Source organism: Ciconia boyciana, chromosome 1, assembly GCF_034638445.1.
Source record: "Ciconia boyciana chromosome 1, ASM3463844v1, whole genome shotgun sequence".
NCBI lineage: Eukaryota > Metazoa > Chordata > Aves > Ciconiiformes > Ciconiidae > Ciconia > Ciconia boyciana.
In genome coordinates this window covers 191814656-191829088 of record NC_132934.1, presented here as the reverse complement: position 1 = coordinate 191829088, position 14433 = coordinate 191814656, and the positions used below count along the sequence as shown (strand labels likewise).

Genomic DNA, 14433 nt, shown 5'->3' with positions numbered 1-14433 from the left:
TTAATGCTATTAATTTCTAACACTTTTTCTTTAAAAAAGTACCAGACGTGGGTTTTTACCAACAGCAGTCTTTCAAAGACAGTGACAAAAATTAATTTTTATGTATTACATGTTTCTCATCACTGCTCAGGGAAACCAGAGAGCACAATATTAATAAATATTTGTTTACCTTTTACATACTTTCTTTATTGCAATTGATTATTCTAAATTGTGCATTGAATTTTTTCTTACTGAAGTCTTGTCTGTCTACTTGAATTCCATTTGTCTGGCTTCTTAAAAAAGTCAATCACTGTAAGTGTTTGAGCACTATTTATGACAGTTCATATAGATTATATGCCATATCCTTTGAAAACATGCTGATAGGAAGGATGGTCTGTGGAGGGGGCATTTTTGTGGGGGACTAAAGAGATTGAGATCTCTGTGCTGCAGAACGTGTAGAATGCTATCCTAGAGGTAGACCGCATGCCAGAAGTAATCTAGTTCTAGAGGTGGGGGAGTCATGTGGACTAATTTGTCTTGTCTCTTCAATGGAGGGTAGACCTTACCATAGAAGATACCCTGGGTTTTGCTCCCGTTTCAGCCACAGATTTTCTGTGACGTCTACAGTACTTTTCAGGATGAAGAATGGCAGAGTCAATATCTTAGTGGAGATACATCTCTGTTTAAGAAAATGCACCACTAAAAATATGAAATAGTTCTGACTGTTGAGCCCATGTTTTTACATTTCCTTTCAGTTCTTTTTGTAAATACATCTTAAAAGAAGGAGGGCACTGGGGAGGGGGAAGTAAAGGGAGGGAGAATGAATGGTATCTGTAAAACTTCAACGCTGTTAGTATGGAAATTCCTGAGCTCTGCTGGAGAACCTTGACCTCTCTCTGTTGAAGCTAAACTATTTAATACGTCAGGTTTTTCTATAAAAACAGTTTCCTACCTTCAGCATTTAAAATTAAATCTATTTTTCCTGACTCTTTCCAGCTGATATTGATGATATGAAGATATGCTATATTTTACGAGGGGGTGACAATGCCACCAGTGACATTTTTCATTTCATGGTTGAAGATGGTGGTGAGTACTCATAAGATCTGTGCTTTTGTTGTTCTTGAAAGACAAAAGAGTTTAAGTATACTTTGGGACTTTAAGAACATTGAATTTAGTTGAGGGAAGTCCATGTTACCTCCTGGAATATGATTTTTATTATGACTTTCCCATGTTGTGGACTATTTCTGGTGATTACAAAGAAAGGTGTTGATAAAATGGTAATTGCATCTAATGAAAAAACACTCAACCTACTCTAGCAAGAAAGTGAAATTCTCTAAGTCTACTCAGATACCTGGGCTTTCTCTGGTTTTACCTTTGTATTCCCTGTCCAGGCTCTTTACACATAAATTCTTATAAGCCTGTTATCTTGAGAAACTTTCTAAATTTTGATTTACAGTTATGGTTGTCTACCTCTTTAAAGGTTCCAGCTACACAACTATTCATATGGATGCATTGTCTCTGATGTACATGTTGCATAGAGTTCAATTTCTGATTCTACCTACTTAACATAACAGAATCCTCAATGGCTTATCAAAGATCTTTGTCAGGTGACTGATGTGAATTCTCCTGACTAATATTATTGTGTAGGATTGTGGAGGATGCAAAAGAAAAGAATAAAAACAAATTGAGAATACTAGCATATACTCATTCAGGAAAAAAAAAAAGTAGGTTTTTTTTCTTTTTAAAGAACAAAGATAGAACAGTTTAAGGGCTAAACAAAACACATCAACAGGCCTTTTTTATTTCATCCACAGTCTGTAATTAATGTGGATATTTCTAAACGTAGATACTCCTGTGTGTGGTAACAGGTGGCTAAATTATGTTACTTTAATACCTTTTTAAATATGTGATATATAGCTCTATGAGTAATTGGCAATGAATTTTATTAGTTGATTTAATAATATACTTCTTAGAAAAAATGCTTCAAGTTAGCTTATTTTCAGCTCATGTGTACTCAGCTTGTGTTACTTCTTCACAAGAAGCACAGCCAATTAACAGTATTAAGATTAGTGAGCAGGGATTTGTCCTGTCTGTGACAGATTGAACAACTGTCACCTCTACCATTGCTGGGAGTGAGATATTAAAGCATGTTGTCTTGTTCATTGTGCTGGACAAGCACAGAAGAGACAGTACTTTTGAAAATGTCTTTGCAAATATTTGCTACATCAGAGAACAAGCAGTGAGATAAGAGTTTTGTAACACTTGACTTATTTTCCTTAAATGTTTTCTTTTAACTGAGATATAGAGAAATTTAAAGCTCAGTAAAGATAATGGAGCATGGGATGCTGTATTTTCTTAGCACTGCCATCATTTTCTTATGACAGGTGTCACCACATGGTGACATTGTTCATGATTTTCAAGTGTTCTTCTAGTAGGTGAGCAAATACTGAGTCTTGAGATGTTTCAAGGTTTCATGTGGTGGGAGTAATTAAAACTGAAGAAAGTTTGCTCTCAGCGACTGATTAACATAAGTTCTTAAAATTGAGTTGCTACTTGAGAACCCAACGTTTATGAGACTTCTCTCCATGCTATTTGAACGTTTTCTAGTGGCAAATGTGTAGTTAAAGCAAATTGCACTTAATATATTCCAACTCTATACCAAGAATTTTTCTTTCATTGGAAAGCTTACCTGCCACATCTGCTTCTACTTGGCAGAGTTGTAACAGCCTGTCAATTGTAACAGCATGCTATTTTTCATAGTACAAAGAATCATTATGATAACAAGGTACTTGCTGACTTTCTAGAGCCTTTGGAAATGTGACAACGTTATCATCTAGACTACTTAGCTAGATGGTAAGATGGTCTTCGCTTTCCTGAGGCTATTTGTTGACACAGTGAAAAATAGCGTTGCATTTCAGAGTATTTCTAATTTTCTGACTGAAGATGGTAAAACTGCATTTAAAAGGGATGAAGTTGTGATCAAAACATTAATATTTGTCTGTCTGAAATAACTCAAATTTATTAGCAGTGTCTTTAGAATCTGTAACAAGGGGTGAAAAATCCAGCAATTTAATCTAGCTATATTTCCACCCTCTTCAGAAAGACATCAAAGCCAGTGTTTTGCAGCTCAGATATATTTTGGCAGAATTTCAGTGGTACCAAGACTATTGTTTTAGTGTTTTTTATTTTAAGCCAGATCATTCTAGGAGACTAAACACAAGATCTGAGTGAAAGATGCAGCACAGACTACCAACATCCGCAGTAGAACGGCACGCTTCAGGCTTCTGTTTCCTGTATCAGGAATTTTGCAGTAGTAACAAGTTTGTGATGGCTACCACATAGTGCCTAATGCTGTAAATTAAATAAGTGGGACTTCACTTAAGCTGAATTGCGCCATAGTCTATAAGTGGTCCTGTTGAAATCAGGAGAGGTTTCAAAATTTTCTTCAATGAATGAGTATTTGTTCATATTATTCAGCTACTGTTATTCTGAATAAGTAAAAAAAAATTAAGGCACATCTTGCAACCCAAGTATTTTATATCTTCCAGTTCTCTCATGCCTCAGTGAGGGGAACCTACAACACCAGTCCTCACTCTCTTCAAATAACATGAATTAGAAAGTTGATTTTGCCCCATACCTCTAGTGTTGCCTGTAAAATAATCTTCTATGTGTTTCAGAATATTTGTTCATGATCTATGAACTGGAAATAGTGGAAGAAGAGCATGACTTTCTCTAGCTCCATCTTTTGATGGTTGATCTACCCCACTCATTATACCATGACTTAAGAGAACAAATGCAGACGATCATTTGTTGGTGTCTTAAATGATGATAGTCTGATTGGGGCCCAAGTCTCTTATCTCAGGAAATTGCATGGAGGCCAAGTACGAGGAGTCATCAGACTGCTCCAATGTGAATTTTGTTGTGGATCTGGAATTTTGTTTATCCTCTTACATGTGGCTAGCCTTTGTGGTAAGCAAGTTAGGGCAACAGCAGACTAGGTGTTGCCCACCTAGTGAGGGGGGTGAGCCAAATGAGGGGGGAAAAAGCCAAGTCAGCACTCTGCCAGCTCTTGGCCCCTTACCTGCACCGTTTCTCACAGCGGGAGCGAGTGCCATGCTGTGTACCAAATTGTGACCTAGGGCCTGAAAACACGAAATATGGTACTGGGACAAACTTGTTTTCTTACTGGCCAAGGGAGAAACCTGCAGCCTAGACACATGGAGAATAGCTCAGGGATTATGGCTGTCACGATAACTTTCTGAGTATAACTAAAGAGAACAGAAATGGGCTCAATATGAAGAGAAAGGAAGGCCATTTCAGAATAAAATCAAAGAAAGCCTTTGGGACTGTAATTCACAAGCGAGAGCATAGGCCTGCTGTATTCAAACCGAAATTAGAGGTTTCACCAGAAAGAACTGGTTGAGGTTTTAAGCTCTGAAAGAGTCTTATTGTCAGCGTCAGTTACCTACATATGTATGGCTGTAGTGCTTTTCTGGCTTTAAATGGCATGTTTCATAAAAGTAATTAAAAAGTGAAATAAATAGAACACAATTCAGCTGTTTATCAGCACTAATATTTTTAAAGGTAGAAAAGGTTTTAATTCTTCATGCTTAGGGATTTAGCCTCAAGATGATCTGCTATAAAGTGGGAGAGCCCTTGCATTTCTGTTATACTTAGAACGAGAAGCCACTGTAGGAGATTGGATGCTGCGGAGTTAGCTGTGTGACATTTTGAAAGAAACTACCGTAGTTCATATTAACAATTTGCTTTCTGTTTTGTTTTGAATTTTGATCTTAAAATGATTATGTGGAGACCTGTTGATACCCAAAAAAATGTTATGAGTCCATTTTAGCAAAACCTTGAAGAAAATACGGAATTTTGTTTTTCACAAAGGTTGCAAAATAGTCTCAGTTGAATCTCTTTCCTCAGAAGTGGCCTCCACATTCCATTAACAAGGTGGAGAAACAACTCTTCTTAGCAAGGGCAAGCATGTGACCACGGTGAATCCTGATGTTTATATTATTAAATTCTTAATTCAGTGGTTAGTAAAGGCACCAATAGTACCAGAAGGCAGGGAAAACAGGATTTTTTTTTTCCTGTGGGGAGGTAAAAAAAGTGGAAATCCAGATTGATAGTTGAACTCCTGGACGTATTTGTGGTATGTAAATTTGCACACTATTGAGAGACTCACTAGATCCAGCAGAAAATGCTTGAGCCTTTTAATTAGTGAAAAACAGACTCACAGAATAACTTAAATCTGATAGACTTAGTGAGAGACTGCAGTGTCTGTAGCAACTTCATATTACTGAAAGCTCAGGGAAAATGGATATGTATGGCACTGCCAAATATACACATAGAGTTGGTGCTTCAGCTATGCAAAATGGCACTAATCTGTATGGAATGAAAGTTGACACAGAAATTAGCTCCAGTGTGTTGAGCTCTTGTGCCTGTTTCAGAAAACTGCATGCTACAATTTCATGCTACATCCCTTGTGAGTTGTCTGAGGCATTTTTACTCCTTACATGAGAAACTAGCACTGAGAATGCACAGCTAAAACTGAAGACCATCGTTTACCTTCAATTTATGCCGTCCTTATCTGTTTTTTTAACGTCACTGCAGTAAGTCATAATAATTGAAAAATAATATTGATCTAAACGCCCACCTATCCAATGTGTAGAAGATATTTTATCATTAAATGTGCAGTTTCAAATAATGTGAAACTGGTTGAACTTGTTTAAGGCAAATTTTTGGCCAGATTCTGCTGATTGTGTCTAATAAAACAAACATACCCCAAAGCTGGCACTAAACTCAAACCCCAGCTCAGGCCCCATACTTCCAGAGGCAGTATCAGTCAGATTCCTTTGCCCAGCAATGGGTGTTGGGACTGGGGTAGCACTACTACAGCAGTGTGCTGAATGCCAGTTGAAGAGCAGAGCTTCTCTATAAAGGACTATTGTTGTCTTAATTTTTGCTTCACATAAGAAATATTCTTTATTCGATTTAAGTGTTGTGGATAACTCTGAAACGTTCAAGTTCAGACCATGTAAAGTCAGTGAAGGAATGTTCATCTCTTCTCACTAGTGATCTTCCCCCAAATATTTTTAAAATAGGAGCTTGTTCTTGACCTGCTTGTTGCTTGGCTAGTGCTCTCATCACAGTAGTCTACTTGCTCCTCCTCCTACTCTGTCTGTTTTCTGAAGCTTGGGGAACCATCAACCAGGACTGTAGCACCTATGGAAGAAATTCATGTTTTGTGCCTCAGTATTTTTTGTTGCAAGGGGCTGGTGCGATACTAACAATGTTTTGCATTATAGAGTCGGTTCCATTAAATTTTCCCGTTTTGAGGAAAAAAATGAGATAATGCTGGTTTGGGCCTGGAGCATTCTAAAAAGAAAAAAAGATTGTGCAAGGGGGAAGCCCATTTCCTGTTCAAAATTAATTTGAACCATAATCTGTCCCTCCCTTACCTAACTCCCTTCTCTGCTCAGTGCTTAAGTGGAGTCCTCCAAAATGCTTCTTTAGGGCTGCTAAGTGGTATCTTGCAGTACAGTGCCTCAAGGGTAGAATGGTTTCAAAGGGGGAAGTAATGACAAATTCTCATGGCTGTTTTAGGCATGTGAGGATCACTGTGGAAGAAAAGAAACAAGATTTTTTTTTTTTTTTTTTTTTTTTAAATTTCAGGCTCTTTGGGCAGCTTTTCTGACTTAAAGCCAAAGCATTGCAAAGCCAAGGCTCACTGAAACTGGTGTTTTACATCATTACCTAAATCTCATTTAAACTTTTCATTGCAGATCCCTAAATGCCTTAACACAGCACTGCATTTTCCTATACTAACATTTGGTTAAATCCCCACTGAAGCAAGAATCTTTCAAAAACATTTCCCTGAAGTTAGCCTGTAAACCTAATTTCTGGGAAAACTTCATAGACTTTTCCTAAATATGTTTATGCAAGAAATTATGCTAATTAAAGAACCACTGTTCTACTGCTTAGAGAAAACTTCCATTAAGTTTATGAAATATAATTATTTCATCTGTCATCCTTCATTTTACTAAATAAAAAATATATTTTTAGGAATTTCACCATTCTGGTAAGCTTTATTCATTCATGAGAGAATAATATTACACTCCTGAGTATAATTATTAAACTAAAGCAGTTGTCAGTGCTGCTTTTCAAAGCCGTAACACTGATGTGTTTTCCTGGGTGAGCTATAATAATAGTGTAGGAACAGATATTTTGGACTCAATATCTGACAGTTCTTAAAGAAGCGGACTGGTAAAATACCATTGGGAATTATTTGCAGCATCCTTGCTTGACCTCACATGTGGCATTTGGGCACACTAGTCTTGGCAAGAAACATCAACTACATTTATCTTTGGCTTAAAAATGAGGGCATCACATGTTGGCGGTACGTTTGCCAGCATTTGCCAAGTACTGTATTGGATTCTGGTCTGTTGCCAGGTTTGTTGCTGCTGTTTTGATATACTCTAGGTTGGTGCCCAAACAATTTTCCACATGTCACACTTCTTAGTGTAAGTATTACCAAGGAATTTAAATAGTAGTTTGACACTACAGTTTATAAAAAAAAAAAAAGGGCAAACACTAACCCAAACCAAAAAGACCCCTCAAAATAAACCTTTCTGTAAATAAAAAATTAGTTCATGGGGGCGTTGTTGTGAATGTAGCTGGAAGGTCAGGGCAAAATTAATATCTGTTAAAGTATACAGGAGTAGCTATGTGTTTTGTGTAGAGATGATTATATGGGGCACATAGGAAGTCTAGTACAAGCCTTACTAATCTCAGTGGAAAGATTTTCATTGTCTTCTGTACCAGTTATATTGGTTTCTTTGTACTGATGTTTTAGACTGACTGCTGGAAATTATTGAATTTTCTGTTTTGAACTTGAATATCACCTTATCCTCCAAATATATACATAGAAAAGAAGGTCTGCTTTATCCAGGAAAAAAACAAAATGGTTTTTGCAGAGGAAAAAAGGTAGTTGTTTGGTTCACAGGAGAATTTTTGTTTATTTTTAATTATTTGGGTTCAAATGGTGGTTTTAGCCAAAAGCAAGGCTTTCCTGTACTCCCCATCCTGGATTATTCATCATTTTTAACAAAAGCAAAGCAGTGTAATTGAAGGGGTGGGTTTAGGTACTGTTCTGGATTAGGAAAGGAGAGGCAACTGTGTTTTGAATTGCCTTTTATGCAGAAGTTAGGGCACTTTGTCCAAACGTGGAAGACTCAGATGCAATTCCTTCCTTTATTTTGGAGACTTTGAACCCGTGCTCCCCATGATGTGCCCTCACTTATATTGTGGCCATTTTTTAATTATTTTCTGTTTGCCTCCTGTGTATATGAATTCTTAAATACTTTTTTGAACATAGCCTGGACTCTGATGTTCCACTGTCCAACTAAGTACTGTTACCACGGGGCCAACAAATTCTCATTTTTTGTGTGTGCTCCTCCCCTCTTTTTTGCCATGTATTTCTCCTTTTCTGCTAATACTTGCTATGTTCCACAGAATAAAACAGCTTGAATAGACTGATTAGGAGCAGTGCATTCTAGAATAACCTTTAGGCTGGTGGTTTAGATCAGGGTTTAAGGTGGGGAGATTTTGGTTCCAGTTCTCTTTGAAGTCAGGGCCAATAGTCTTGTCTTCCACGTAGAATGATCATCCCAGCTGCTGGGTTGGTTGGATAGAAGGGAAATCTCTCCAAACCATCACATGGTGATAGATATTTTCATAGTTTTAAACTGAGATTACTTGCTGAATAATCACACTTTTAAAGAACAATGTATTCACAACAAAATTGACCAGCTCAGCTCTTGGAGGTGAATCCTGCTTGCTTTACTGAGCTGAATAGTGCCATTGATTTTATTTGATCTGGTCCAGTGAGAAGCAAGGAAGGTAATGCTCAAGATAACACTATCAGTACTTAGCAGGCTTTTTACTTAAAAATAATCCACAATTTAGCTTTTATATTCTTATGATACATAATAAGGCCCAGCTAGCAGCAAAAGCAGCATGACAATGAACAGTAAAATTAGGCCAAAATGCAAGAATTAAAGGGATTAAGGAGACACACTAGGCTTAAGTGGAAGAATGGAGAACTTTCAGGAGTAACACTGATTGCCAGTGACATGAGAACCTGCAGAAAAACACTAATTCCTAAAGTGAGCTATAATAAGCCTGTGAAATGATATTGGTTGTTGGTTGCAAATATTTTTGATTCAGACAGACTAAAGAGGTCTAGAGAAGAATGAAATGAGAGAAGGGACACTGGCTGCTATCGAAGAACCCTGCTCACAGCAGCTCAGCTTGTTTGATTTCCCAACCTGTTTTCACTGAGGGACTCTAAATAGCCCTCAGGATGAGTTTAGCATTTTTCACTGCACTTGCTGGTTAACAGTGTAGAGTCCCTAGAGTTCCCATAAAGGTTCATTTGATCAGTAGATTAAATGTTTCAGGGAAGTTTTTTGATTTCTTTAAAAATTAGATTAATATTTATACAAGAGGGATAAACACATATGAAACAAACTGCAGATATGTGCCAGTTTTCCACCAATAAAAGTTAGTCTTAACCTATGGAAATACACTAAGAATCAAGTTAAATTAAAAATGGAGAAAAGGTAATGAAGGCATACGTTGTCATCAAATTTTTGCAATTTCTGCATCTTAATTTACAACATTCTTGCTATTGTAAGAAACACTCTCCATAGCAGTATAACCATGTATCAGCAAACACATAGTGGATTTTATTGTCTGTCCAGGGTCTTAAATAAAAAGCTTATTTGTATTACATTATGTAATTAACTTATATTTGCCAAATTGTTGCTGTTGGCTGGTAGGCATTGGGAATGTGCCAAAACTGAAACTTTATATAACCATTGAGTGACGGGGAATTAGAAGCCTGCTTGGAGAAAAGGGATCCAACATGCGTACGTAGCCTTTCTAGTACACATGTCTTATGAGATATGATCACAAGTGTTATGAGGAGCGGCTGAGGGGACTGGGGTTGTTTAGCCTGGACAAAAGGAGGCTCAGGGGAGACCTTATCGCTCTCTACAACTACCTGAAAGGAGGTTGTTGTAGCAAGGTCTGTGTCCGTCTCTTCTTGCAAGTAACAAGCAATAGGGCAAGAGGAAATGGCCTCAAGTTGCACCAGGGGAGGTTTAGAATGGCTATTAGGAAAAATGTCTTCACTGAAAGGGTTGTCAAGCATTGGAACAGGCTGCCCAGGGAAGTGGTTGAGTCACCATCCCTGGGGGTATTTAAAACACGTGTAGATGTGGTGCTTAGGGACATGGTTTAGTGATGGACTTGGCAGTGTTAGGTTAACAGTTGGACTCAATGATCTTAAAGGCTGTTTTGATGATCTTTTCCAACCTAAATGATCTTTTCCAACCTAAATGATTCTATGATTCTAGTACCAAACAGTTATGATGAAGAGCAGCCATAGCAAAGAGTTTAGATGTGTGCTGGTTTAGCATCAGTTCAACACCACAGGGGAGCTAGTTCAAGGCAATGAACTTTCTTTGGAGTTTTCCTGTGGAAGTTAGAATTCTCTTTACTCTTAAAAAGTGCAGTGTACTTGGAGATACCTCTTCTGACCTAACCTTGCAAAGCATAACACATAAAAGATTGTGCAGGCTGAAAAGCAAGTCTGCTGGAAAACAGAGTTATAAGAATTGGTATATTCATTTATTCTGTTTGCCTTGCTAAATGTTACAATATAAGGACCATACTTGCCTTATCAACCTCTTTGTGTACTTTCTGGGAAAAGGAAGACATTAGTTTTATTTCATAAGCCCAAACTGTGTTTGGATGATGTTGAAATTTTCCCTGAAGTTATATGACCTGTTCTTTATAATTGGCATTGAAGAATTTAAGAAGAGGAAGTTAAGAGCCAGGAATAATACAAGCAGAGTGAAAATCCTGTTAGAGTAAATTAATGCATTAATTTGACCTGTGTTTGGGTTTGGCCTAGATGAGAATTTCTTAAGTCAGTATATTGTGGCTTGTTTTCCCTGGGGTTTTCTTCAGTTAATCTTTCCTTTACAGATTTAACTAATTAGTTTTTGGTTTTAGTAGTAGAAAGAGTTTAGTTTAGCACTAGACCCTTAGGAAGCTCTTTGAAAAGACAGAATTTTCCCTTTTTTTTCCCTTTTCTGAAGAAGGATTTTGGCTTGTTTAAGTTAAAGTAATTAGTAAAACATTAATTCATTCAGCTTGATACAGCATTGCCCCGAATGTTTGCCAGGATTCCAGTCTCAGTAACTTTTAACTTAAGTACTAGCATAGCACTTCTGTCACTCTGCTGTATAATGTGCATTTTCTTCAAGACTGTAGGAATGCTGTTACCACACACCTTGCTGCCTCTTTAAAGCTTTGTAGTTAGGGTAGAACATAATAATTAGAGAAGGAATTGTAAGGATACCTTTAAAGAAACATTTGAAGTCTAATTCAAAGCCCAGTGGCTCCAGTGAGGCTCTTTGTGCCTAGAGGTTTGTGGTTTGATCCTGCATTAGTGAAATCTGTGAGAATATTTTTTTCACTTACTACTGTGATGTTCAAGAGCAGGTCGTAGAAGACAAGATTCTCATAACTAATAGTATGCTATTATTCACTGTCCCTAAATCTATTTTACCCTAAAAGTTTTTATTTTAGGGCCCTCAAAGCATTTGATTTCTTATTCTGATGTCTCCTCTTTAGGCAGAGCTTGTGAGCTCAAGAGCCTGAGACACTGTAACCAGTTAAAAAAAACACTGGAGTACTCTGCATATTATTTTAAGACTTTCCTGGGGTTTGTACTGAATTTGTTCACTGTCTACACTGTTTAATCTCAGTAATGCCCTTTAAGCTGGCTCATCATTACAGTAGGGGATTTGTAGTACTGTGTGGTCAAATACATCCCTCCCGAGAGAACTGCACTGAGAGTCTTTGGATAGAGATATAAGATCCTAATGAAGAGGAAACTAGTCATTACCTATTATTTTTTTCTGGCAGAGGCATGAGTGCATCACTCTCAGCTTCTTCCTCAGGGATAGGTGATGCAGTATTGTACATTTAAGATCCAAATGGCAGAACTTCTCTAGTGGGCACTTTGAGTGGGATTATGTCCTGGATTCACCCTAATCAAGTGGAGGTCCTTAAAGTGCTGAATTTGTAGCCATAATAAATTTAGGTTCCCTCCATAAGCAGTGACAAAATGAGAGATACCTCAAGTGTGAGCAGATTTAGATGTGGTACAGGAGCAATTGCTCTGAATTCTAATCCAATTTTGCCCATATTTCCCTTTTCATGTCTACTTAGAATTGCATAAATCATGTCAGTATTAAACAGGGCAGCTTTCAGCATTGGCAAGATTTATAGGTTGTTCAGCAAAGTGGACATTTTCAAGCTTGTTGACTGATTTGGGCATAACTCTAAACATATTAATGGACATGAGATTGCCAATGTCTTGCTTTTACTTAATAAGTCACTGAATACTATATTCATTGCTGATACTTGAGACCTGTGCTTAATTTTCTCTGCTGCCTGAGGAAGCTTAAATAGATTTCCTACACAACTGCTGTAGCCTTCAGGCTATAGGAAATGTGAGGTGAATCCCTCTCACTGAAGCGGAGTCATTTTGTGTGGAATGAGTAACTGTTCACTGTTGAGCACAGGTCAGGCTTCCTGTCCCACTGCATCAAAACCAAGCCCTTTTGGGCTGCTGCTCAACTCTCGTGAGTTCTCTGCTCCATCCAGCATGGTGAAAAAGTCTCTTCTTTTCCTTCATAATCTTCGCTCATGGGAAAGCCTAGCTCTCTATTTTCCCTGCTCCCTAGGAGTTTCCATTTATGCCTGTGTGGGGGATTGTCCAGTTAAGTTTTCAGCTCTCTGCCCTCCATCTCCATCCAATCAAACTTTTTTTTTTTCTTTCCCCTGTCCTTTTTCTGCCTCCTGCTTGCTGCTATAGCCTGGTTGTACCAAGAATCATTGAGGGCTAATCAGATGGTTATCAGATTACTAGATCTGCTAGGGACAGTGGGATGCCTTTTCCTGTCAGGGACTGGGAAAAGTTGAGTTAGCCTATGCTCCTTCAGGGTCTTGTTGTTTGTACACCAGTGGCAAGTTGGAATGAGACAAAGCAAAGCATTGCTTTTTGCACTGTTTTGCCACCAAAGAAAAAACTTGGGGAAAAAAAAGAAGAGCTATGCTTGACCCTCCTGAATATATTCTAGTGGAAGAATCCTTCACCCTTCAGAGTAGCGGGAACAGACAGACCTTAGGCATTAAATTGAAGCTATGGACTGCAGTGGTTGAAGGGGTCTAAAAATGAGGGATTGTAATTCTTAGCATTGGGGCATATCAGCCAGCCCATGATCCCATATAGCTCTCATTTTTTCCCCCACTTGAAGACAGGCATAAGGTCATTTAGTAGTATGTCATACCGGTATTGTAGCAATAGCAGAGTCCTGTGTGTCGTTTTAAGATGCACAGTTACTATATGCTTTGTGCTTATTTTCAAATACACTGCTTCAGATCCATAGAAGGATCATAACTGAGCTAGATTCAAATAAGCAGGACAATTTTCACCAGCAGTGGTTCTGCCCTAAATTATATAATGCATAATTCTTGGATTTCAGCTTATGAAGAACAGAGAAACAGAGCACAATAGAAAAGGTTTAATTTATTTATTTATTTATTTATTTATTTAAGGGAAAATAACTCTCTTCAGAAAAAAATCTCAGTACTAATGCACTTTCTACCTCTAAAGTATCTTATCATATGTGTACCTGTTCCCTATTCAGCGCACACACTCACCGACTCACATCTCTACATCAAGGTAGTGAGCCTGCAAGTGATTCGTGTGTCATCTCTCCACCACCCTGAATTACGCTGCAGTTTGAACTTCTTTTCTGAACTATTAGGTTCATAGCACAAGTAGATTCAAGATGATATGATTTATTTTGATCACCTCATGAAAATATATCTGCATCATATTCCAGTTAATAGCCAACAAATGTTTACTAACACTTTAGGAAAGAGGATGAGAAAGGGAAGGGAAATACTTTCTTACGGGATCAGTCTGTTTTTTCTTCTTTATTGAGTCTCCCTACATCCCCTGAAACAGCCTAGGTTTAACTAATTCCCCTTTTCTGTCATCCAAGAGAGTTGTTTCTGAGAAAACGCTCTTTGCTACTCTTAGAGTGCTTGCAGATTGAAAGAGGCCGCAAAAGAATATACAGTTGAGAAATACACGTCTATTAATTGAATCTTCATCTTAAAGTTACAGTAATTTCAACATATTGAGCAATAAGCAAATGTAGTTTTAGTATATTAGTCTCCATGTAGTTACTGCTGTTATTTATAGTAGTTTGATAATCATCACTCATAGGAATTCTGCTTGAAATCATCTGATAAAATTATTTCCTTCTCTTGATTACTACTATTACTGCCTATTAAAGC

At 37.7% G+C, this 14433-nt stretch overlaps 1 protein-coding gene across 1 annotated transcript in view; it reads left to right on the top strand.

The window, feature by feature from the left end:
- The window catches only part of LOC140649496 (FRAS1-related extracellular matrix protein 2-like), a 115893-nt gene that overhangs the window by 10092 nt on the left and 91368 nt on the right, over window positions 1-14433 (top strand). The window contains exon 2 of the mRNA XM_072856827.1: window positions 976-1065. Within this exon, the coding sequence (XP_072712928.1) occupies window positions 976-1065 (90 nt within the window). The remainder of the gene's footprint in view (window positions 1-975; window positions 1066-14433) is intronic.